The 26,701-nt window shown below is 42.6% G+C and overlaps 1 protein-coding gene across 5 annotated transcripts in view; it reads left to right on the forward strand.

Annotated features, from left to right (window-relative positions):
- PREX2 (phosphatidylinositol-3,4,5-trisphosphate dependent Rac exchange factor 2) overlaps positions 1 to 26,701 on the forward strand; it is a 394,877-nt gene that overhangs the window by 103,487 nt on the left and 264,689 nt on the right. For 4 of the 5 annotated variants that reach the window (XM_065585712.1, XM_065585713.1, XM_065585717.1 and 1 more), the window contains exon 1: positions 11,666 to 12,145. The exons of the other annotated variant lie outside the window; for it this stretch is intronic. In XM_065585712.1, coding sequence (XP_065441784.1) covers positions 12,005 to 12,145 — 141 coding nt within the window. In that variant the 5' untranslated portion in view covers positions 11,666 to 12,004. Of the gene's footprint in view, positions 1 to 11,665; positions 12,146 to 26,701 lie in introns of those variants that run through there. 5 annotated transcript variants of the gene reach the window in all.

A 26,701-nucleotide genomic window follows, 5' to 3' on the forward strand; every position in this document is an offset into this window, starting at 1 on the left:
CTCTTCTCAGTCAGCTTTGGACATAAATATCTTGAGTATTTTTGTATCATCCGCAAACTTTGCCACTTCACTGTTCCCCCCCTTTTCAAGACCATTTATGAATATGTTGAACAGCACTGGTCCCATTACAGATTTTTGGGGGACCCCACTATTTACCTTTCTGCATGGTGAAAACTGACCATTTATTTCTATATTTGTTTCCTATCTTTTAACCATTTACGGATATGTGAGAGGACTTTCCCTCTTATCCCATGATTCCTTATTTTGCTTTGGTGAGGGACCTTGTCAAAGGCTTTCTTGAAGTCCAACTACATTATATCCACTTGTCCACATGCTTGTTGATCCCCCAAAGAATTCTAATGGATTAGGCATGATTTCCCTTTACAAAAGCTGTGTTGACTCTTCCCCAACATACGGTGTTCATCTATGTGTCTGATAATTCTGTTCTTTTCTATGGTTTCAACCAATTTGCTTGGTACTCAAATTAGGCTTACCAGCCTGTAATTGCAAAATCAACTCTGGCGCCTTTTTTAAAAATCAGCATTACGTTCGCTATCCTCCAGTCATCTAGTACTGAAACTGATTTAAAGAATAGGTTACATACCACAGTTAATAGTTCTAGAATTTCATATTTAAATTCTTTTCAAACTGTTGTGTGACTAAGATCTGGTCCTGGTGATGTATTACTATTTAATTAATCAATTGGTTCCCAAACTTCCTCTACTGACACCTCAAACTGGGGCAGTTCCTCGGATTTGTCATCTGAAAAGAAGGGCTCAAGTGTGGGAAATCTCCCTCACATCTGCTTCAGTGAAGATGGATGCAAAGAATTCATTTCACTTCTTCGCAATGCCCTTATCTTTCCTGAAAGCCCCTTTAGCACCTTGATTGTCCAGTGGCTCCACTGATTGTTTAGCAGGCTGCCTGCTTCTGATGTACTTAACTTTTGCTTTTAGTTTTGTCTCTTTTGCTAGTTGCTCTTCATATTCTCTTTTGGCCTATCTAATGATACTTTTACACTTGACTTGCCAGAGTTTATGCTCCTTTCTAATTTCCTCAATAGGATTTGACTCCCAATTTTTTAAATGATGTTTTTCTTGTTGCTTATCACCTCTTTTATTCTGTTGTTCAGCTTTGCTAGCATTTTTTTGGTTCTCTTATTTTTTTATTTGGGGTATACATTTAGTTTGAGCCTCTATTATAGTGTTTTTAAATAGTTTCCATGCAGCTTGCAGGCATTTCACTTTTGTGATTATTCTCTTTATTCCCTATTTAATTAGCTTCCTCATTTTTGTGTAGTTCGCCTTTTAGAAGTTAAATGTTACTGTGGTGTATTTCTTTGGTATTTTCCCCCCACAAGGACATTAAATTTAATTACATCATGATCTATATTACTGAGGGGTTCAGCTGTATTCACCTCTTGGGCCACATCCTGTGCTCCCCTTACAACTAAATCAAGAATTGCCTCTCCCCTTGTGGGTTCCAGGACTAGTGGCTCCAAGAAGTTCCAAGAACAGCCTCTTGTAGTACACAACTCTAATTCATCCCAGAGCAGGTCTTTCTATGCATTGAATGAGACAGGAGTTCTGTGGAAAAAATACTATGTGATCATGAAATTAAAGACTGTATCCTAATGTATTTGCACAAGAGGGGTGAATTTAGATTGCACATGGAACCTTAATTCTGGCATTTCTTAGCTTTAAGTGTTTGACTTTGCAAACTTAATATTCTTTTAATGTAGCTTTTTGTGTCTAATATAATGCAACTATATGAAACAGACATTATCGGTGAAAGGTAATGTAAGTGTGGTGTAATATTATATCTCTTTTACATATTTCCTGCCAAATATGAGCTGTATATTTGAGGATGACCATAATAGGAGGAGGAATATGCTCTTCTGTCCTCATTCTCTTCAAGACAAAATTGAGAAACCTTCCCATCCCCCAATTTATATATAAATCACATAATGGTAACACAGGTCATGAACAGATTTTAAAAAGTACCTCCTTTTATCTGTTTTAAATGCATTTCCTTTTAATTTTGTTGAGTTTCACCCTTGTTCGTATGTCAGGAGATGGCATTAGGTTGAAATGCCTGACTGGAGTTGTATCGTCATCTCTCGACCACATCTCCTCTTGCTTTTCTCTTTTCTTAACTAAACAATCCTAAACTCAGATTCTACAAATATTTGTGTGTGTGCTTAACTTTAAACACATGAGTAGTCCTCTTGGTCTTATGTAAGTGTTTGCAGAACTGGGACCTTAAGGTTTTCATTCTCTCCTCATATATTGTCATCTCTGCAAACATTTTCTCATGCCCTTCTCTGAACCTTTTCTATTTTTGCGACATCTTTTTTGAGTTAATGTGACCAAATCTATAAATGCAGTGCACCTATTCAAAGTGAGGGTGTACACTACCACCAAAATGCATGTATATATTTTTAACCAGTGTTATTCCATATCCTATCCCTTCCCAGGAAGTCAATTTGAATCATGCTGACACCAAAAAATGCAATAAAAGTAGTGCTTTTTTATTAGGATGGTGATGTTTGTCAAAACAGAAATTGTGACAAAGAGACCTTGTCAGCTATGGCCAAATGTGTAGTTTGTAACTCTTACATGGCCTAGAGTCTTACACTTGGCTGTCCTAGATGAAGCTGGATGATAGCTAGATTTCAGTTACCGCACAGTAACACTGTGTTTTGACCCTAGGTTTCAGAGGTGCTGAGTGCCCTTGGAAAGTGCTCACATATCATGGGATCTGGTCCCTTGTTTGCTAAACAAGTGGGATGCTTGAAGTGTGGGTGGCATTTGCTGAGGGAAACAGTTGTTGAAAGCCCCCAAATGGCTTTGATAGTCTTCTGAAGTTAAGGGGTTCATGAAATAGACTGATAAGATCACAGAAAAAATGGTTCTGTGGTGTGTTGGCCAGTCTATGTAGGAATATTGTGGTAACTTACAGTAATTTGCAGAAAAAACAGGATTATAGTTTTCATAGTTCTTTCCTATGCTTTGCTTTAATTTCTTAGGCTTAGTATAAATTTTTATTATTTAATATTTATATTACAGTAGTATTCACAGTACCCAACTATGATGTGGGCCCTATTGGGGTAGGACCTGTAAAAACAGAAGCAATAAATACAGTTCCTACCCTGATGACCATACAGTGTTTTGTACATGTGCGCAGATGACTTTCTCATCTACTCTAAGGACTGTCTTGACTGTTGGGCTTGGTGCCAGGGCTTGGCTCTTAATCCTTTTTCCAATGTTGCACATTATGAGATTTTATACAAAGTATTCCTCCATTTAAGAATCTTCTCAGAGTATACATGTTTAATATCGGTTTTGAGAGTCACGGATATCTATGAAGAGATCTGTCTTCTAAGTGATGATACCTGTACACAATAACAGGGATACTAATTTTGTTTGGGATAAGGTGCATTAAAAGGAGGAGGTGCATCTTTAAAGCCAGCAAAAGTTTGTTATGTCTAAATTAAAACCCTTCTTGAGGTGACTGTACTAAATGAGAGAAACAAAGTCATGCCTCTGCTGTGGTATGTAAATATATGTCATATGAGAGTAACACCATCAGTTAATAAATGATGACTGTGGCAAATTGCCAATGAAGGACAGACAGACCGACAGGACATTTAACAACAAAAGATCCAAGAACTATACAGTCTCTCCAGTAAAATTTACAGTCTGACAGGTATTTTAGGACATTTAAATGTGTCTTTTACCCCTATGGCTTTGCCAGAGCCTTTCCCTAGCTTGAATGATTGCTTCAGGGTTCTAACAGAAATCGGCTCTGGGGTAAAATTTTCAAAAAAGCCTAAGGCCCAGATCTTTAAGAGTATTCAGGCATTGCACCATTCATAGTTGCGAGGTCTAAGTTACTTAAAAGGCAAAGTCCCATTTTTAAAAGTGACATAGGCACTAAGAGGCTAGATCCACAAAGGGGATTTAGGCTCAGTGTTGCAGTGCCTAACTTTAGATGCCCTGCTGCCTATTGGAATCCACAGCCCTGAGTTAGGCTCCCAGGCCCTTTGTTCAATGTGTGGGGAGTTTGGCATCTAAGAACAGGATTCACAGAGGCCAGCAAGCTCAGAGGGAAGCTGCCTAAGCTAGCCAACAGGAAATGCCTAAACCTTATCCCCCTTAAGGAGTTTTAGGTGGCTAAATCTGGATTAAAGAGAATCCCTTTGGGATCCACAGCCATGAACCTTCTCCTGGAATTAGACACCTAATCCATGACGGTCCTTTTTCATGCTTCCCCTAGTCCAGTGGTTACAGCAGTGAGCTTGGAAGTGAGAAACCTGGGGTTAAATCCCCATTCTGCCTGAGAGGAGTTTAGTCTTAAATGTTGAACTCAAATCTGCCACCTACTAGGTAAACACTCTCATTGCAGGTTTCAGAGTAGCAGCCATGTTAGTCTGTATCCGCAAAAAGAACAGGAGTACTTGTGTCACCTTAGAGACTAACACATTTATTTGAGCATAAGCTTTCATGGGCTACAGCCCACTTCATCAGATGCATAGAAGGGAACATGTAGTAAGAAGATATATATATATCACCTACAGAGAACATGAAAAGGTGGAAGTTGCCATACCAACTCTAAGAGGCTAATTAATTAAGATGAGCTATTATCAGCAGGAGAAAAAAACTTTTTGTAGTGATAATCAAGATGGCCCATTCCAGACAGTTGACAAGAAGGTGTGAGGATATTTAACATGGGGAAATAGATTCAATTTGTGTAATGACCCAGCCACTCCCAGTCTCTATTCAAACCCAAGTTAATGGTATCTAGTTTGCATATTAATTCAAGCTCAGCAGTTTCTCGTGGGAGTCTGTTTTTGAAGCTTTTCTGTTGCAAAATTGCCACCTTTAAGTTTGTTACTGAGTGACCAGAGGGGTTGAAGTGTTTTCCTACTGGTTTTTGAATGTTATGATTCCTGATGTCACTACAGGGTATTTTGGGATGGATCTTTCTCTGTCTCTCCTGTTCAAGCTGTTTCACTTTGGATTAAAAGTGTCACAGGAGTAGGGACTAGATCCTGACTCTCCCATGTCCAATTCCCAGGTGAGTACCCTAGCCATTGAGCTAGAGTCATTTCATTGTCTGCCTGGCATTGCCATCTCCTGTGTTTTGTGTGGTGCTCAATCCAAAAGGCATGCTGGGTAGGGCAGCCCCTGAATGTGCCTCCTGGTTCAGGCCTTGCAGGCAAGATAGGTGGGGGAATGCCTAGTTTGTGTATCCTGCCCTGGCTTAGGCGTGAGATTAGCACAGGGCATCAGGATTTAGGCAGCTGTGCACATGCCCACTATCAGAAATGTAGGTGTCTATGGGAATTTAAATGCCCATGGGGTTAGGTGGCAGCTGAGCAGGGCATTTGAGGATCTAAATTTTGGATTTAAGAACCTAAAGTGGCAGTTAGGTGCCTAAACCCTTTGTGGATCTAGCCATTAGGAGCCTAAGACCTGGTCTACACTTAGTTAGGTTGGCATAGCTAGGTCACTCAGGGGTGTGAAAAAGTCACATCCCTGAGTGCCAAAGTTATGACGACCTAACCCCCAGTGTAGATCCATTTAGGTCAATGGAAGAATGCTTCCGTCAACCTAGCTACCATCACTCGGGGAGGTGGAGTTCCTACAGTGACAGAACCACCCCCTTCTGTTGCTGTCGGAAGCATCTTCACTATGGCAATACTGCAGCACAGCTATGGTTCCATAGCTGTGCTGCTGTAACACCTGTTGCACAGTCAGGGCTTGAGCCTTATTGAAAGTGAATGAGATGCAGGCTCTTAAGTCTTTTAGATGCCTTTGAAAATTTTACCCCCTAGTCTACAGCTCAGGCCTTATGTATACAACAGGATCTTGTGAATCTAGCTTCCTAGTAACTGCTGAATATTTACCTGTGCCTCTTTGTGTTAGTTTACCCTGGCCTGCTAGGCTTGATTCTGCCCAGTGGCAGTGGCTACAGTATGAGGAAGTGGCTGTTTTGCAAACTCAGAATCCTTTTTGAATGACTCTGAAAGTAAGGAAGCTGCTGTTCTTTCTTTCCCACCCAAACCAGCTCTGGGCTGATGTACCAAAAGCTGCAAATATAGCAGAACAAGTGAATAATACGCATTTTAGTTTAAAGAGAAGCAGACAAAGGCTGTGGATGGTAAAGGGAGTTAAGTAGGGAATGGAGAGGGTGGGGGTTGTTGCAGAGATGAGGTGGGGGTGGGGCTGAGTAATAAGCAGTAATATGCAGGTTGTTTTTTGTTTTTTTTTCTCCTCACCCCCAAAGCAGATCAAAGAGAGATGTCAGGAAAGAGAGGCAGAGAATGAGGCACCATTATTCCCCTCATATAGTCTATAGGCCACTTGATGTGGTAGAGGTGTCTGTTTCAAAAATTCAGGCTGATTCCAGAGTTAATCTAGCATCTCTGTGAGGCGCTAAAGGGGGACATGGAATGGATAATCTGAGGATGCTGGCCATAATTCCTTTTTTGTTGACCAATGGAGGCAATAGAGGCATAAGACAAACCAAAGAATCCAGGGTTTTGGATTACTTTTTTATTGCTCCTCATCAGCATCTGTGCTCATATCACCTTTCCCGTGGACAGGCAGAGGTAGCAGTAGATCCCACGGGAATTCTATATTATATCCTATGGTTCAGTTCCCACCCCTGAGTTTTATGGACACCTCCCATATTCCCCTGAGTTCTTCCAGACAATATAACTCTGTGAACATATTTGCATGCTGTCTGCAATGATAAGAAGATTGTTATAACAGTGGTGACCTTATATCAGGAACCCTGTCATAACTCCTTCATCCTAATGCACGCAGGACTACCAAGGCTCTTTGAGAGCAGCGTGATCCCAGGAGGTTGGGTAGGTACTGCCAGAGGCACCATATACAAGTCCCATAAACATGTATCTATACAATGGCCTAGTGTCTTAGCAGAGTAAACTCTCTACTTTACAGGAGACAGAGCCTTCTCTCTGAATGCTGGCTCATGATACAACTTGTGATGGGGATATCTAAATTGTGCACATGAGAGAGAAGAAAACAGAGAGTCACTTGTTCTTTTTTTCCTCTGCCTGTTGGCTGGTGGCTTGGAGGCTGGCTGAGAATATGTCCCCCCTAGCTATAGGGAAGACATTAATATCACTTAGTGGCTCAACAGTGTGTGGGGAGAGGGGATACTAGCTTCTCTCTCCCCCTCCCACTGATGGCAATGGGGTAGGGTGGGATGTTCTCACTAGTTCATCTAGAGGTCTATGTTATCACAACATGATGGGGAGCTGGGAGACACCTGTGATAACCTAGTTTCTGGGTAGCTGACTAAAGGATTCCTCTATGGTCAAAGGTGGTAATGGCACTAGCAGCCCCACTCTGAGCCATGGCACTGGCAAAAGCAAGCATTCATTCTTACAACATACACCTCTACCCCGATATAATGCTGTCCTTTGGAGCCAAAAAATCTTACTGCGTTATAGGTGAAAACGCATTATATCGAACTTGCTTTGATCCGCCGGAGTGCTGCTTTACCGTGTTATATCCAAATTCATGTTATATCGGGTTGCATTATATTGGGGTAGAGGTGTATATGTTCAGTAATATCCAAAATCCTCTCATGACTGTGGCTCCATTGTGCTAGATGCCATACAAACACAACAAGACATGGTCCCTATTTATTATCTCTATTTCAGTAGCACCCAGAGGACCCAACCAAGACCGGGACTGCATTTACTAGACACAGTACAAACATGTAGTGGGAGACAGTTGTGCCCCGGTGATCTTGCAATCTAAATAGAAAAGCATCTGAGAAGAATCAAGTGAAGCTACTTGTCCAAACTCACACAGCAGGTTGGGCCAGGTCTTTGGGGTCTAGGGCTGCTAACAGTCCTATATTATAAGGGGGACATCCCTTATTTAAATAAGATACTGTTTGTCCTGTACTAAATCAGCACAGGACACCTTTTATCACATATTTCAACAAGGATTCAATGCTACTCAAGTTGCTGCTGGTTGGCAACTTGACCTGATGCACAGGGTTACAAAGCCACTCAAATTTTGGCTCGGCCACCCCTCCATCATGCCTAAGTAGCCCCTGGACCTCTGGGTTTCTCCCATATTTTTGAATTACAGTGTTGGCAACCATACCTGAGTCACCTATCCACAAGAAGTACTGCCTCCCAGATGATCTTTGCTCTGCTGCTGTGTTTGCGATCTGATTTTAGACAAGCTGGGGTAACAAGTAATAGGAGGAAAGGAGACTGAGGGTGAGGGTAGGAGTAATAAAAATGCACTGTTCCATTGTTGGCTGTGTGCACAGCTGGAGGGTCCTGGATCATCTGACCATTTAAAGAATTTTTTTTTAAATTGCTATTAAATCACAAATTCAAGAACCCCTTTTACAGTGACCCATTTCCCAAGCAGACAGGGTCCCCTGGCTGCCATTCCTTTCTCTCTGGGGCTGGTGGTGAAAAGGGATGTCTTAAGCCACCCTGAGGGGAGGGGCCCCTGCTGCCACACCTGGGACGCAGGGGAGAGGAGAGCCCCATGCTGCTGCCCCTGTCTCTCTGGGAAGGGGCGGGTCTCTTTGCCAAGGCTACTTCAAGTGTGTGTGTGGGAGAGGACAGAGCCATGGAGGCCCTGTGTCATGGTGTGCCTATGGCCCCAGGTTGCCTTAATCTGGCCCTGGGCACCATTACTGAAGCCACCAGCAGATATCTGACAAAAAATGTTGCCTCCAATAGTGCCTGCCTTCCTGGCTCCGAATACCTGAGGCAGGAGTTGGGGGGAACTGCTGTACTAATGTATTCTCTACCCACTACTTGGGAGATGGGTTTTTTTTTTATGGGAGCCTTATACTCATAGACTCATAGACTTCAAGGTCAGAAGGGACCATTATGATCATCTACTCTGACCTCCTGCATGATGCAGGCCACAAAAGCTGACCCACCCACTCCTGGAATAATTCTCTCCCTTGACTCAGCTGTTGAAGTCCCCAAATCGTGATTTAAGGACTTCAAGTCGCAGAGAATCCTCCAGCAAGTGACCCCTACCCAGCATGCGACCCCTGCCACATGCTGCGGAGGAAGGCGAAAAACCTCCAGGGCCTCTGCCAATCTACCCTGGAGGAAAATTCTTTCCCGACCCCAAATATGGCGATCAGCTGAACCCCGAGCATGCGGGCAAGATTCGCCAGCCATACCCTCCTGAAAAAGTTCTCTGTAGTAACTTTTAATATCCCATCATTGACCATTGTTACTAATTACCAGCGATGGCACATTATTGACCTATTGACTAAAATCACGTTATCCCATCAAACCATCCCCTCCATAAACTTATCAAGCTTAATCTTAAAGCCAGAGAGGTCTTTCGCCCCCACTGTTTCCCTCGGAAGGCTGTTCCAGAACTTCACCCATCTGATGGTTAGAAACCATCATCTAATTTCAAGCCTAAACTTCCCGACGGCCAGTTTATATCCATTTGTTCTCGTGTCCACATTAGTACTGAGCTGAAATAATTCCTCTCCCTCTCTGGTATTTATCCCTCTGATATATTTAAAGAGAGCAATCATATCCCCCCTCAGCCTTCTTTTGGTTAAGGTAAACAAACCGAGCTCCTCGAGTCTCCTTTCATATGACAGGTATTCCATTCCTCGGATCATCCTAGTGGCCCTTCTCTGTACCCATTCCAGTTTGAATTCATCCTTTTTAAACATGGGAGACCAGAACTGCACACAGTACTCCAAATGAGGTCTCACCAGTGCCTCGTATAATGGAACCAGCACCTCCTTATCCCTACTAGAAATACCTCGCCTAATGCATCCCAAGACCGCATTAGCTTTTTTCACGGCCACGTCACATTGCCGACTCATAGTCATCCTGAGATCAACCAGGACTCCGAGGTCCTTCTCCTCTTCTGTTACTTCCAACTGATGCGTCCCCAGCTTATAACTAAAATTCTTGTTCGTCATCACTAAATGCATAACCTCACACTTCTCACTATTAAATTTCATCTTATTACTATTACTCCAGTTTACAAGGTCATCCAAATCTCCCTGCAGGATATCCCGATCCTTTCTCCGAATTGGCAATACCTCCCAACTTTGTGTCATTTGCAAAATTTATCAGTACACTCCTACATTCGGTTCTGAGGTCAGTAATAAATAGATTAAATAAAATCGGACCCAAAACTGAACCTTGAGGAACTCCACTGGTAACCTCCCTCCAACCTGACAGTTCACCTTTCAGTATGACCCGCTGCAGTCTCCTCTTTAACCAGTTCTTTATCCACCTCTGGATTTTCATATTGATCCCCATCTTTTCGAATTTAACCAATAATTCCTCATGCGGTACCGTATCAAACGCTTTGCTGAAATCGAGGTATATTATATCCACCGCATGTCCTTTATCTAAAAAAATCTGTTACTTTCTCAAAGAAGGAGATCAGGTTGGTTTGGCACGATCTACCTTTCGTAAGACCGTGTTGTAATTTGTCCCAATTGCCATTGACCTCAAGGTCCTTAACTACTTTCTCCTTCAAATTTTTTTCCAAGACCTCTCCTCTCACAATTAAGGCTGAGCCCCCCAAGCCTGGGCTGTCTTTGTCTTTTCCCTTGGGTTGCAAGAAGGGAAAGGTGGAGACACTGTGTGGGTTTGTCTCTTCACCTTTTCTTCCCTTAGGCACCAAGAGGACTAGAATCTTGGGTGGAGGGCATGGGTAGGTCCAGGGGCTCCATTTCACTCCCTCTTGTTGGGACACTGTGGTTGGAAATATACCACCTCAATGTGGAACCTAAAAAGAGGGTCTCTGAATATTGTTTCTGGTTGCAAACCTTAAGAGCAGATTGAGAGACCCAAACCTTTCATTTGTACCCACAAAATTCAGCAGGGGTGGGAGGGGTGTCTCAGATTAAAGATCTGGGTTTGACCCCTCTGTAAGTGAAGGTGATATTTGTTTACTAGATATGCACTTACATTTTAACACCCCACATCTACAGGATGGATGTGTTTGTGAAGGTTCCTGTCAGATTCCTGTAGTATCTTCATTTATTATACGAATCTGAACTTCCAAGTGCAATGAGTAATCCTCATGACCTGGACAGATTTAATAGCTCCTTTAAAACAGGCCAACTCCAACCAAACTATTGTGTATGTTTATAGTGTGCTTGGTTGTGTGTGTAATGTTGAATATAAAATATGAGTGGATATAACACGATTACACACACAGAGCCACAGGTATTTGCCTGTACGTGGCAGAATATAAAACGTGAAGCTATAATATATATTATATACATGTGTGTATAATGTGTGTGTTTATAATTATATATGAAGAGGGGGATGCGTGGGTTGAAGAAACCACTTTCTTGACTGCTTATTACAAAGCAATAAACAACCGCCTGAATCCCAGCAGTCTAGCGAGTCTGGGACATTTTAAAGTGAATTCTTATCCTCTGGAGTTGGAGATCTCCAATTAGCCTCAGACTAAAGCGCACAGCGTGTGTGTGAAACAGGCAGTTGCTGGCACGCAATCTTTCCCAAGGTTGTGCTTCCTTTCCTTTTTCCTGAGATTTGGCGCAGGGGGAAGGGGTCGAAGTCACATGGACACAAAGCTTTTGATTAATGTCCAAGCTGCCTGGGCTGCTGCTGAAGCCTTCCAATCTCGCAGTCACACAGAGCGCTCGGAGAGCAGGAGCCAGTGACCACTCATTTCCTACAGGCTGTGCCCTCTTCCTTACTGGAAAAGAAGACACGCATTTGTATTGCTTTGCTCCTCTGGCTCTCAAAGCACTTCTTGAGCAGTGGAAGAGCGAGCGAGACTGGTTAACAGCCTGCAAGCCACGGAAGACCAGCCCCCCGCTATGTAACTGAGTGGGGTCTTTTGTTGTCCCATCTGAACTTTGCTAGAGGAAACACCGAGGCAGCTTTTCCTATTGGTGGCTGCAAACAGCAGAGGAGCTGGGAGAAGCAGGAGCTGGGAGCGAGGCTTCGCTTTGGGGAACAATGACAGAAGAAAGCAAAGGGGAAGGGAAAGGGGAAAGCGGGAAGGACCTGGAGAAACAGCTTCGCCTCAGGGTGTGCGTTTTGAACGAGCTTCTGAAGACTGAGCGGGACTATGTGGGCACTTTGGAGTTCCTGGTGTCGGTGAGTTAAGTTTCACGAAGCTGGGTTCATTGGTGGCTAATGAAACAACAAGTGACTTGTTGAACAGGAACAACACCCCCTTCCCGCCCTCACAGGTTTACCAAGAGGGGGGGCAACACCAAGGAATTGGGGTTGTCGCGTGTGGGGGAGAGGGCGAGAGACCCAAACAAACGCCCTCGGAGGCAGAGCCGGGTGAAATACTTTTCCCTGAGTCAATCAGTTTATTGCAAGTAGCTGTTGTTTTGCTGTTGCTTTAAAGAGACTGAAGCGAAGTGGCTTGTAAATGGCTGGCCCTAGGTGCGCTTTTGCAGGGAATTTACCACGAGACAAACAATTAATCTGGGACTGGCATCCAAGAACAGAGTGCAGTGAGATTCAGGTACACTTTGTTCAACGATCTTTTCAGTCTTCGCTCGTTATCCAGACAGCAGCGCAGTGCAGTCCTTTTACTTACCCCCCACCAGAATACTATGTTTCAAGGGTTATTGTAACAGAAAGAGCCAAGGGGGGTTCTGATCTACAGCAGCTGTTGAGTATTAAAGCCACATGTGGCATTCACCCCTTCCTCTACCCCCATATTCTCCAATTTAAACCAGGCTTTGTAATGTAGTGGTTGGATGGAGAGTTGAAGGAACGGTTAATTTTTTTTAAAAAAACATCTTAGAGTATGTTGCAGCAGTAAGTTTTAGCTTCATTCTGTGTCTTAAAATCAGTGTTAACAACATGATTTATTGTTAGGTTCAAATCAGGTAGTTGCAGAAACTTTTGCTTTCTGATGAAGTTATCCTCTGGTAGAGCCAAAGAAAGTACTGTTTCCACTATGGAATGATAAGACAAACATCATAACATTTCTTCCCATTCCCATTTGCACCAGCATCAACAGCATCACTTTAAGGCCTCTTTGGGATAAACAAATCTCAAGTCATCATCTTAGTTTTGCAGAGGGTCTTCCATAATAGCCCTGACATTCTTTTCTCTCCTCCCCCATCCCCTCTGAAGGGGCAATCTTTCAAACAGCAAACTTCCTGCTTTGTTTTTTTGAGATCTCTGAACTTTCTGCTTATTATCATGGCAAAGGAAATTCTCAACTTGGCTGTGACAAGGAGAATAAAAGCACAGATAGTGGAGTGAAATAAGATCTACAGAGTAGCCTTTTTGTCCATTTGTTTATGTAAAATGATCAGTGGTCCAATGTATTTTGCTTTTATATTTGAATATTAAAAAAAGAGAGAAAGTGGTAGTAAAATTGTATTATACTATGCTTCCATTTAGCAACCATGCTGTGCTTATTGGCACAAATATTGATTTTGAAGTGACTTTGTCCAAGATTTGGTTTTCAGCTCTATATTTAATCTACCTCACAATAATTATAATGTTTACATTTTCACAAGTGACTGGTTATTTGGGATACTCAATCTTTGGGTATCCAACTTGAGACTCCTTATAGGGTTTTGGTTTTCAAAGAGTGGATTCAGTTCTTCCCCTGCCTGATGTGGAGCAAGGATTTGATGTTGGGCCTTCTCACTTCCAGGAGGGTGCCCTAACCACTGGACTATGGGGTATTCTGGGACAAGTTTCTTACACTGAAGCAGTTCCAGAATGTATAAATTATTAAATACCCATTGGAGGAGGGGGAATGGAATCTGGGTCTCTATATACAGTGGACCAGCTTCAAAAGAAGTGATTGAGAGATACCTTCCCCAAAATACCCCATAGCCTGGTGGTTAGAACACCCTCCTGAGAGGAGGGAGGTACAACTTCAAATCCCTGTTCCTCATCAGGAAGAGGTGGGAATTGAACCCTGGTCTGTGTGCTAACCAATGGACTAAAAGTTATAAAGGGGACAGTAGCTTCAATTTCTTCTGAGTTTTTTGCAAAAAAGGGATTAGGTGCCTATTTCCAGGAGAGGGTTCATGACTGAGAATCCAGTGGAGATAGGTGCCTCCCTCTGACCCAGACTTAGGTGCCTAACTCCCTTTGAGGGGTAGGGCTTAGGCCACACCCCACTCATATATATTTCCTATTGGTTAGCTTAGGCAGCTCTCTGCTCAGCATGCTGGCCTTTGTGAATCCCATTTTTCGGTGCCTCTCTAGATACAGAGATCTTGGGCATCTAACCTGGAGCTGTGGATTCCACTGGGTGACATGGCACAAGAACATTAGCCAATGGAAGGCTGAGCACTGTGACACTTAAGACCCTTTGTGGAGCTATCCCTCAGTGCTTTTAAAAATTTTACTGGTTGAAATTAGTAGGATCAGAAAATATTTGCCACAACTTGAGATCCGGGCCTATTTTTGTGAGGCCCACAGAATGCAATGTATTATGCTACGTTTGGAGAGGCAACTAGCTACAATTACAAACATTACAACACAAGAGTCCCTGGTGTATATGGCAAGCTAGTTTGACTAGACAAGATGATGCGGAAATTCAAGTTGTTAAGAATGGTCATATTTTCAGATATATTAAATATAGGAAATAAAAAACTAGCTTGGTAAATGAAAAAGGCCAAAATTAACAGGGAAAATTTGTATGAAAAACCTCAGTGAGGCTATTGTGAAGAAGTGGGAACAAAGACATTTAAACCATGAGAAATTACTTGATGGTGTCATTTTTCTCATTTTGAAAGTGAATGCAATGTTAGTGAAAGATTTGGGATTAACAACATTGAAGATTAGAGTCCTTTGTTTATCTGTAGAACAGGTTCAGGTCTGGGGTGGTTTCCCTGTACTACCCTGTCAATGGACTTCAATCAGGGACCCTCACTTAGGATAAGAGGGTAATTTGTTCTCCAGGCCCATTCAATCCTTGGAATTTTTGCTAAAACTGTCAAAAAGTTTATCAACTGTGCAGATGTTTTTTATGCTATTTGCATGCCCATTAGGGGCGGCTCTATGTATTTTGCTGCCCCAAGCACGGCAGTGATGTAGCCTTCAGCGGCATGCCTGCGGGAGGTCCACCGGTCCTGTGCCTTCGGCATACTTGCTGCTGAAGCTGCGGGACCGGCGGACCTCCAGCAGGCAAGCTGCCGAAGGCTGCCTGACTCCCGCTCTCACGGCAACCGGCAGGGCGCCCCCTGTGGCTTGCTGCCCCAGGCATGCACTTGGTGCGCTGGTGCCTGGAGCCGCTCCTGATGCCCATTACAAACTAGACAGAGGTTACTATCTCTTGGTATAGGCACTGTGGTGGTGCTCATCATTGTGGTATCTGATCACTATTTCACACAGGCTACTGTGTCAGTCAGTACTAACTTTCAGTCACTATCAATTTGGGCTAGATTCCGAGAGGTAAAAGACTCCATACCCCATTTTACCAGCTGCCTGATAACATTTTTTTGTTAACATTCATCGCATATGATTCTGAACAAGTTCCGTTAGGAATAACAATGTCAATATAATTCCAATACTGGAAATTAAATGAAAATATTCAACATCTATGTGGTCATGATGGTGATTTTTTTTTAACATTTTTGGCGAGCTGACCTATAAAATATTCAGGAAGAAATTTTCATGTGGCCATTCTATAACTTTTTAATCAAATGTGCCCTGTTAAGGAGTGATAACACAAGATGATTTGAGCAGCAATGTGATTATAAGGGGGAATGACTGGAATTCTGTACCTGTTATTATAAATCATAGTTCCTGACTCAGGAGGAATTGGTAAAAGAAATGGACAATAGATAACACGGGGTGGGGTTTGTGTGGGGAAATAACATAAATCATAATAGATTTATCAGTCCTAACGTAAAATTCCTTCTAATGTTAAAAGTAAAAACCTGAAAGTCTGAAGACATTGACACACATGCTTCTTCAAGACCTAGTGAAGTAATTGGACTATATACAATAAGTAGGGCCCTACCAAATTCATGGTCCATTTTGGTCAATTTTACAGTCATAGGACTTTTAAAATAGTTTCACAGTTTCAGATGTTTATATCTGAAATTTCACGGTGTTGAAACCGTGGGGGTCCCAACCCAAAAGGAGATTGTGGGGGTTGCAAGGCTATTGTAGGGGGGTTGTGGGATTGCCACCCTTGCTGCACTGCTTTCAGAGTTGGGCAGCCAGAGAGCAGCGGCTGCTGGCTGGGTGCCCAGCTCTAAAGCCAGCATCACCGCCAGCAACAGCGCAGAAGTGAATATTGCAGGGTTTGGACAGTGGATTACCATATGTCCTGGTTTTCACGGCAGCCTTCTGCCTGGGTCAGCGTTTGACAGCTGGGGTCCCAGCCTCCTGCTCGGGTTAGGGGCTGACAGCCACCCTCACTTCTGTGCTGCCTTCAGAGCTGGGCTCCCAGCCAGGATCCATGGAGCTTCCTGCAGCTGTGGAAGTTCCTGGAGGTGGGTCTGACCCAGCTCTGGGAGCAGCCCCCGCAGGGGAAGAGGAAGTCCCATCCCTCCCCAGCCCAGGCTGGGACTAGCAGCTGGAGCCTGGCGCATGGTAGGAGCCCTTGGCTGGAGCGCTTCCAGTCCTTCCCCTCCCCTACAGTAGCCAGATTTTACAGTCTGTGACGTGGTTTTCATGGCCATGAATTTGGTAGGACTCTAACAATAAGGCACTGTAGTCTTAGTATGTATCTGAATTGTAAAATTCTGCTTGCCCATTCACTGAGAATATTTTGGTTAGATAAATAAAATACCTTACTCTCTCAGTCATTCCTCATCCATCATTGTCATCATGGTAAGGAAGGGCAAGAAGACTTTTTGTCTGGGTTGGTAAATGTGTATCACAGTTTTGCCAGGCTGGTGTGTATATTAAGTGAAATACAGCAGAGGTATGTCAAGTTGGGTAAATACTTTCATTACTGAATTGGGCATTGCTGTCACATCTATATGTGATTTCTCATACCTGCCTATTTTTGGTGTTTTTAGCCTACACACATCACAGATCAACCTCTGAGAGGGCCAGATTATATTAAAATTATTCTTTCCTTTTTCTGAGTCTTCTGTGTGACAAACTTTAATAGCATGTCATATATAAATTCAGTTGATACCTAACTAATAACTGGATATTTGGCCCCATTTCAGATAGGTACTTAAGCACTTGCATAACTTTAAGCATACAAGTAGTCTGATTGCCATGAATAGGGCTAGACATACACTTAAAGTTATGCATGTGCTTATGTATCTGACTGAAACATGGCCTTTATTGTTAGAATATTTCATTCTCGCATTTGGAGTTTGAATTGGATGCCAATATTCATTTGTTGTTATAGGAAAGTTAAGTTATGGTAACTAAAGAACACTAATAAATACAGCTAACATTACTGCAAACAATAAACGTTGTTATCATCTAAGGCACTAAAGCATTTTTAAAGGACATCGTGTTTCTATAGCTAAAGAATACTTTGAATTACTTGAAGTTTCTGAGTACTACGTCACCAGCCAATTGGCATTCAGAGTTCTCCAACACTTGGAAGTACAGCACTTTATTTTGCTAATCATGCCATTTCATACAGCTCAAAGAACATTAGAGAATCCTGACTTTTCCAATGAAAGGGAAGACTGTATTTAAAATCTATAAACTACACTTTCCATGAACCCCCGCCCTTCTGGGTGTGGGGGTGGAGGGAAGATTAGTCACTATTCTGGAGGGGAAAAAAATAGGAATGATATTTAATATAATGTCATTGGGAGTTTATGGTAATGGTGCTTTTTTATTAACTTTTGTGGCTTCATCAGTGTTAACATCGGTCATGAGATGACATTTTAGAAAATACAATAGATACCCTTAATTGTCTGTGTTCATTTATATATGATACACTATGTAAAACTAAAATTGCATCTTTTGCTTTAAATATAGAACAGCAAGCTAACTAGATCTAAACTGAATAGGCTTTTTTGGAATGACTTTTCAGGACCCATGTTCCCATGGGCCCCAAACAGCTCCTTTTGGAGTCTAGCAGTGCTTCTCTACACATTAGCCAAAGGAACAAGTTGAAAAATGCCAGGAGTTCTCTCCCCTGAGGTTTAAGGCTCTGGGTGAAATCCTGGTCCCATTGGTGTCAATAGCAAAACTCCCATTGACTTCAGTGGGGCAGGATTTCACCCTCTGTGTTTCTAGCAATGAGGAGCTTGGAGACTGAAATGAGATTCCTCGAACGGTAATGCTGCAGAGTGCCATAAGCTTCCTGGGCCTCTCACCCACAAGTTACTTCTGAAATACTCTTTTACAGTTGTAGTTTGGTACAAATTTGCTAGGAAAAATATTAATCAATTACTATAATAATTAGTGACTTCATAATAGTATGTATAATTGCATTTATATTTTATAAAAGGTTTTTGAATGAATGGAAGGGAAGGATTTTGGCTGGCTGCATTTTTTTGATAAGATTATGTGATTTCCTTTTCCTCTCCTCAGTTTAACTCCCCCCTCTCACAAATTCTATGGCTGCTACATCATAAAAAGTCAAAAGGAAGTGCAAACACAATTACCATAGAAAGTCAGCATCTTTTTCCATTCACTTCCAGTTTCTGCTGTTTTTTAACTTGTCTAGGCATTACAAAGTGAGGAAAAACCTGAATGTGTTATGCTATTCTTAGTCAGGCAAAATTAAATATCAACAGCACCACCTGCGGCCTTTATTAAGGTAAACGATAAGCTGTATTAAAAGTGGTTTATTTATTTCCCCATAAAGGAAAACAGTTGAGATATTTTACAAAGTTTATTGTCAAGAAAGGTGTTTCCTATCTCAACGAGTTAAGGACAAGGTTCACTCGAGGACTGACAATAACAAAAAGGCCAAAGCTTTTAAGGGAGCTGTCTATTAAGTAACTTATTTTGCTTTGAATACACTGGGTTATACTAAACTGTACTCAGTACAGATGTCTCCTATTTTTAATTGGGTTTTCTCCTTGGTCTGTCTTTGCTGTAGACTACTATAAATGCATCTTTGTTGTAATCTGTTTTGGAATGAGAAGGACTGTTGCCCTTGAAAAATTCAAGCCTATCTTCTCTTCTGGAAAATGTTAATATGGGGGAGGAAATAAACTGACTGAATTTCTGGCCTGATGGAGAAAGGGAAATTGGATTTGAAAGCCTCAACCTCACAGAATTTGTCTTGGGTATAAGCTGAGCACTGAAAAAGATACAGAGCAAGAGGACAGGAACAGTTAACTGTATACAGTTGGCTTCTGGCGCCTTCTGCAATTACGGTGAAGTTTCTTGGTTCAGCTATCTAAATTGTTACAACCAGGGTGATAGGTGTAGTGTATCTAGGTATCTAGTTAGCTTTTTGTGAAGATATTTAGGACTGTATGCTAACTTTTTGTATTTATGCCTATGCATTTTTCCCCATCTGACCTTCAAAATGGCTGGGCAGATTCATAGGCTACACAGTGTTGAGCAAATATTCAAGAATATTCGATATCCAGGAGGAAACTCAAACATAAATATAGAGGGAATTCTTTCCTCTGTGATACATTGGCTCAACAAGTGGAACAACAGGTAATATCTCGTACTTCTATAACAGTTTCCTTTCAAAGATCTCTGAATGTTTTACAGTCATTAATAAATTAAGCCTCAGCAACCTTGCAGATGAGGAAGTTTAGGTTCATGCACCGAGAGATTGTGAATTTGGGTCCCAGAGGAGGTTGGTAGTAGAGCCAAAAATATAACTTAAATATCTTGGTTTCCAGCCCTATGCTTTAACTACAAGGCTATCTTTTTTTGTTATGTATATTTGATGCTTAAAAAAATGTTTACCTACTAAAAACATCTCTGAGAGATTGTGTAAGAATCATTTTTCAAAGCCAGTTTCATTCTGTAGAAATTGTATTGCTACCATAATTCCCTGTAGGCTATTTACAAGCCAAGTTATCCATGATACATCAGTATAGGGGCAAAGCTAAGATTTTAGAGACCGCCACTGTTCCTGCAATGAAATAATTTGAGGTCGTGACTGAACTCCTTCCTCCACTTTGTGCTCTTGGCAGCCTGGCTTCAATGCATATTGTATGCCAATCTGCTTTGAAGGAGCTCCTGCCTCCAGCTGTCATTGTCAGGTGTGTGGGTGAAGCCTGCTAGGAAACCAGCTCTGCAGGAGCATGAAGTAGAAGTACCGTAGGATTTGTAGCAGGTCATAGCAGAGGTGCAAGAATACTGCTGAAAGGTAAGTCAGTTAGCCTTGAAGAGAGCAGATGTGGAAATAGCAGAGAGAACAGGTGTTTTACTCTACACTTGTTTCATTGAGGTACAAGAGTAGCTGGTGGAATGTCTTTCTGAAAATGACAGGTTTCAGAGTAGCAGCCGTGTTAGTCTGTATCCGCAAAAAGAACAGGAGTACTTGTGGCACCTTAGAGACTAACAAATTTATTAGAGCATAAGCTTTCGTGGACTACAGCCCACTTCTTCGGATGCATACTTGGGCTGTAGTCCACGAAAGCTTATGCTCTAATAAATTTGTTAGTCTCTAAGGTGCCACAAGTACTCCTGTTCTTTTTTCTGAAAATGGCCGATGATAAACCACCTATTTTCTACTCTTTCCATGGAGGCACTTATTAACATTTTAAAGTTGGCTTTGAGCAGAAGTACTCCTGTGATCTATTAGGTTTCCTCTGGATAGATTTTCCTATATTTTAACTTTGAAATAAGTATTTTGCAATACTCATACTTGACGTTTACATGCTTCATATGTTTAAATGAAATTTTGCCTTGTAATAATAGCTGAAGAACAAGGCCAACGCTACTTGCTCAACTAATTTATGTTAAAGGCACTTTATATTTTATTCCTCCTAAAGATATTGATGGCATATTGGACTGTTCAAACAGAATCATAATCAAGCATAAATCAGTAAACAAGAATTTACATTTGTATTTCCCATTTTTTATCAGAAATAATCTTTGAAGTTTAAATGTGGAAGTTGTATGTCTGAAACAAGAAGCAAAGTAGACTGTATATAACTTCTCTAGATAAAAATACCAGATAAGAAATTAATGTGCTTAGGAAGTGCTCAACATATAAACATACAGTAACTATTGAATGATTCATTGGTTTGTATTCTTGTCCGATAAATATTCTAAATTTGACCTTATATTATTGTAATGATCATAATGAGACTCAGAAAAATGGAACGTGAAAAATATTTTTTCTCACTGCACACATTTTTTAGGATTTTCTCAGTTTCTTGTGTAAACCCAGGGAGCCATGTTTTACCTCTTAATTTGGTCCTCACTGTGGCCTTCTCATAAATTAGGTACTAAAAATGCAAAGCTATTTCATTAAAATTAAATATTGTAAAATGAAGCTGCTGATTTTTTGGACCCCATACAGGTGAGTAACAACACTGGAATATTGCTTCACTATATTATTTGGTTTATTTAAGATTTACCTTACCTAAGTAATGTAAACATACTGCTGATCAAATGGCTAGAAGAAGTGGCACACCTCACATGCTTTATGACACTATTCTAGAGATCTGTAATTTCTCAGCATTGTAAAAAGGGGCAGTTATAAGGATAGCAATTACATATGAGATTTTAATGTGGGAGAAAGCAACTGAAGATCAACACTGTACAAAGTATCCTTTCATTAGAAGGTCATTACAAAGGACCTCATGGGGTAGAAGGAAGAGTAATTGTGGCTCATATCTGAAATGTTACAGGAATTGGTATAGTTGTGTGTCTTGTCAGCTTGAATTGGATCATAAAACATTTAATGCTGTTTAGTTCCTGTTTACGCCATGTAAAAAGATATTTTCTGAGACTCATTTAAAGCATGAAGAAAATTGACGTGTTCCAGTTTTTCATAAGATGTCTCCATAGAAATGGTCATCTTAAACAAATTTACACCAATAGATACTTCTTTCCACTACAAGTAAAAATGCGTTTTGGCCTTTTTCTCTTGCAGCTTCATAACACACAAAGTTGAAAGCACAAATATTAATTTTTGGCACATCCAAATTTGTGGTTTTGAAATAAACTGAAAATTCAGGAAAGTGTAATTTAAAATACTAAGGAACACCTGACTTTGTTTCCCTATAAGAAAAGGGAAATTTTTTTTTTTCTTTCAGCATACCTCCCAACTTGCCAAAGTTCAAGTGCATGTTGCAATGTATGATAAAGACCCAAAATGAGGGTCACTAAAGAATTACCCATATAGGAAATTTAAACTGCTGTGGGATTCATTCTTTTAGTGTAAATAATTCTTTCTATAGCCTCAATTTCATGTTTCTTTATTTTTTATGTCAACAACTTTCAAAAGTATAAGTGAGGAGATGCAAAATTTATATGATGTATATGTGATTTTTGGGACTAAAATGAATGACTTTCCCCAAAATGAAGGACATTTGAGAACCTCCACCCTTGACTGTTCTTAGGTAAGGTGTACTGAGACCCTTGATTAAGGATGTACACACTTCCTTTTCTTTGATTCCTTGAGGTAGCAGAACACAAAGTAGGGGGAAGCTGTCCCTGAGCTTCAATGATGGCTAGAATCTCCTGAAAGACTCATGTGAGTGTTGGTAAAAGTAAATGTGCCAATAAAAGTGCATGGTTGAGTGGTTCATTAACTAAAGTTTAAGGGTAGAGATGACAGAATAGAGAAGATAGATCAAAAAGAGCTGAGAAATTAACCTTCTGGTGTAGGTATGTTGAAAGGCAATCTTAGTTTAGAGAAAAATATTTAAACAGGAAGGTTTGGAATCCTGATGGGTTGGAAGCAGAGATGCCTGCAGAGAGCTATAAGAAGCATCTAGTAAGAGGTCCACAGTGTTGAATGCTGCTTTGATGTCAAGAAGAGTGAGGTGAATTGGAAAAGAAGACTTCAGCAGAACTTCGTGACAGATAAAAATTTCTCTGACTGAAACCATGATTCAAATGGGTTAGGAAAACTATTGTGTACAGTAAAAGGTGATTGTAAAGACAGAAGAAAAGTTATTGTCTAGGTACACCGCAAGAAGGACAGGAGACTTGTAGGTTTTAATCAGGCCACAACTTTATTATATAGATGTCTGGGACTACCCAGCAGATAAAGTGTACAGTGCAGACAAATCTATGCTTATTCAAATCAATTCTCTGGGGCTTCCACCAGCCCCCCCTTTGTTTCCATCCAGGTCCCCCAGCCGACCCACAGCTTGGACCTTACCATCCACCACCCTCGTAAGGGGGTTAAGGAGAGCTATGAGAATGGGTGGAGGGGGGAGGGTTTGGCTCCCAGCTGTACCAATCATAGGAGTCCCCAACCCCCTCCCTCATTCTGTTCCATTATCCAGTACTTCCTTTTAAGTCCTTTACCAATCCATTTATCTGGTCACTGGCTGCCCTCCCTACGGAGTACCTGCACTGAACATCTGCCACAAGGAGGTGCCAGCAATTTGCTTGGCTGCCTCTTCCCCCAACCCCTCTGGGTTCCCACACATCTCCAAATGGCCTGTTGCCTAACAGCCCTACTAGGGAGAAAGAATCCATTGTCCCATGTGTGAGCATCAAGGGGCACCAGCAGCTGCATTGTCCTTGACTGGTACTGCAACAACCACCATCCATGGAGGGCCGCATAGGTGACTCATTCTTTGGATCCTTGAATTGACAAGACTCCTTAAAAGAAAACAAAATAAACAACTTGTAAGCTGGAGCCAAAAAATCTCCATTCCGCCGACCACATCACATTCCGAGGTTCAAGAGAGCCAACAGCATCTGCTCGGGTTCACTGCTAGCCCCTGGTGCAAGCTTACAAAATCTGTCAAATTGGAAAAGAGACAAGGTGTCTGCTATGCCATTATCCAGGCCCAGCACGTACTTTGAAGAAAAACAGATGTTGAAGGTTAAGCATTGTAGAACAAATGCCCTTACCAACTTCATAACCCTGTGCGATCTGGAAGTTTGGAGATTGATAACCTGTACCACTGCCATGTTGTCACACCAGAAGCGCACCCTTTTATTAGCCAGCTCCGATCCCCAAATCACCACCGCAACTAAAATGGGGAAAAACTCCAAGAAGTTCATGTCACGCACAACCCCATTTTGTGTCCAGGTGGCAGGCCATTTTTGTGCACACCATTTGCCTTGATAAAACACCCCCAAACCTGTGCCCCTTGCCACATCTGAGTGGATTTTAACCCCCTTTGTAATAACCATTCCTCCCTCCACAATGATACCCATTAAATCGACTCAGAAAACTTTCCCACACCACCAAGTCTTTCTTCATCTCTCTAGTGACTTGTATGTAATGGTGTGGCCTGGCTATGCGGGCTGTTGCCGCTGCCAGCCGGGCACAAAACGCCCGCCCCGGGGCAATAACCCTGCAAGCAAAGTTCACGTGCCCCAAAATAGATTGCAGTTCCTGCAGCCTGAGTTTTTTAGCCCCCAGTGCTCTCTGGAGAAACCCCGATAGCTCCTGAAGCTTATCCTGAGGGAGCCGAGATACGCCTTCCCTGGTGTCCAGCTCAATGCCCAGGTAGGTCAATGTAGTGGAAGGGCCTTCTGTTTTTTCCTCTGCTAGGGGTACCCCCACCTTTTTAGCCAGGGCCTGAAATGTGTCCAACAGGCGAACACACTCATTTGACCTGGCTCGCCCTGCAAACAAAAAATCATCCAAATAATGCACCACTTGGTTTAGTCCCGCTGACCGCACCACTGCCCAGTGGATTATTGTACTGAATTTTTCAAAAGCTGCACAGGATACTGAACAGCCCGTAGGCATAGCCTTGTAGAAATAAAATTGCCCCTCAAAACAGAAACCCAACAGGTCAAAGTCCAATGGCTGCACCGGCAGGAGTCGGAAAGCAGACGTGATATCACATTTAGCCATTAGCACCCCAGGGTCACACACCCTAACGATACGAACGACTTCATCAATGGAGGAATAGCATACGGAACATAGTGCCGGGTCTATTCTATCATTAACAGAGCCACCTTGCAGATATGACAAGTGATGAATTAATCGGTATGTCCCTGGGGGTCTTCTTGGGGACCAACCCCAGGGGGGAAACTCTCAAATGTGCTAGAGGCAATTGAGTAAATAGCCCCGCTATCCTGCCCTCCTTTAATTCTTGTGCAGTCGTTTTTGAACAATATGTCCCATCCCAGCTACTGACTTTAAATTTTTTGACATCAGATGAATTCTATTTCCTACAACAGGGATCCGAAATCCTGCTGTAAACCCCTCCCACAAGTATGCCCCATCTGCCCTGTTAGGGGAATCCCATAGGAGAATCCTTAACACATCTAGCCTAGCTGGTTTTGGAGCCCGTGCCCATTGCACCACCCCCAGCTTGTCCCCCTCCCCAGCTTGTGCTCCGTGTCCCAGACTCTGTTCCACCCATGGCAAACCTGCGGTTGACACTTGCGCCACCCCCATTCCTGTTTCCTCCCAGTGGTCTTCCCTTTCTGCTCTGGCAAGAACGGGCTGAATGGGTCCCAAAACATGTCTTGCAAACATGCCTATATCTACAGGGGTTGTGAAAACAACCACCATCATTAAATGCCCAGCAAATATTATTACATGCCTGGGGTCCCTCCCAAGCTTGCTGCGGTATGAACAAACCACTGTCTGTGTGCCCTTGTTGTCATCCACTCCAACCACAGTGTGTGATGAGGTATGTCCCACCTTATCCCAATTTGCGTTGCTGCCCTGAATCAAAACTGCTCATCATAATTAAACCAGGACATGCCCCCAAACATATTGTGTGCCCGCCTAATTATATCCATATACTTAACAAAGGCAGGGCACCTTTCTGGGTCGGCCTGTACTATAACACCCGCATAGATTCCCATGTTTTAGGCACCCTTGGTCTCTTGGGCAGCTTGCTGTTTTGCTTGCCTTGCCCATGTTTACTGCCTGTCAACACCTCCCTGTACAATAGGGGTAATATATCCACATATTCACCTCTCAGGATTTTATCTTTAGTTGTACTGAGTAGGTGAACTCCCGTCGGGTCAGCCACCCTGGCATAACTGTACTCAGGACTGCATGGAGGGAGTTCCGCAGAGCCCTCTCCCCCATAGACCCCCCGGGAGCCTCTACTCTGTCCCAGGAGGTTACCTGCCCTGATGGCTGATGAGTCCCCATGTGCCCAGGAGGCACCCTTGCTGGGGGCCTGCCCCTGTCCTGCTGCCCAAACTTGAGCCCATGCTGGGCCTGCCCTGTCACTCTGTGCAGACCCCTCACACCTAGCTGCCTGAAGCTGCTGTAGTAAATGCAAATTAGCTTGCAGCAGCTGTGTAATAGTATCAGTGCCCACACTGAAGGTGCCGCCCCTAGGTGAGTCTGCCCAAGCTTCTGCACCTCCCACTCCTGGGCCCAGAGTATTTACTACCCTGATAGGCTCACTCCTGTCCCCCTCAGGTGAACCCACTGAGTGACTGGTTGAGCACAGTCCCTGCACCTCACTGTGGCCCCTGCAACTGCCACCCCTTCCCAGGCTGGAAGGCCAGATACCACCTCTGCCTCCCATCCCCCCAACCTCTGTGTGGTTTAGATCAGACTCACCCCTGGGATCAGCATTACCGCCATCCCTTGTGTTCAGTGGAAGAGAACTTCCTGGTTCTAGGTGACCTTGTGCCCTTTAGAAGCGCTGTAATGCTGTAGAGAAAACCTCAGAAACCACTTCACTGGCCATTTGCTGC

Source organism: Chrysemys picta, chromosome 2, assembly GCF_011386835.1.
Source record: "Chrysemys picta bellii isolate R12L10 chromosome 2, ASM1138683v2, whole genome shotgun sequence".
NCBI classification, from domain to species: domain Eukaryota; kingdom Metazoa; phylum Chordata; order Testudines; family Emydidae; genus Chrysemys; species Chrysemys picta.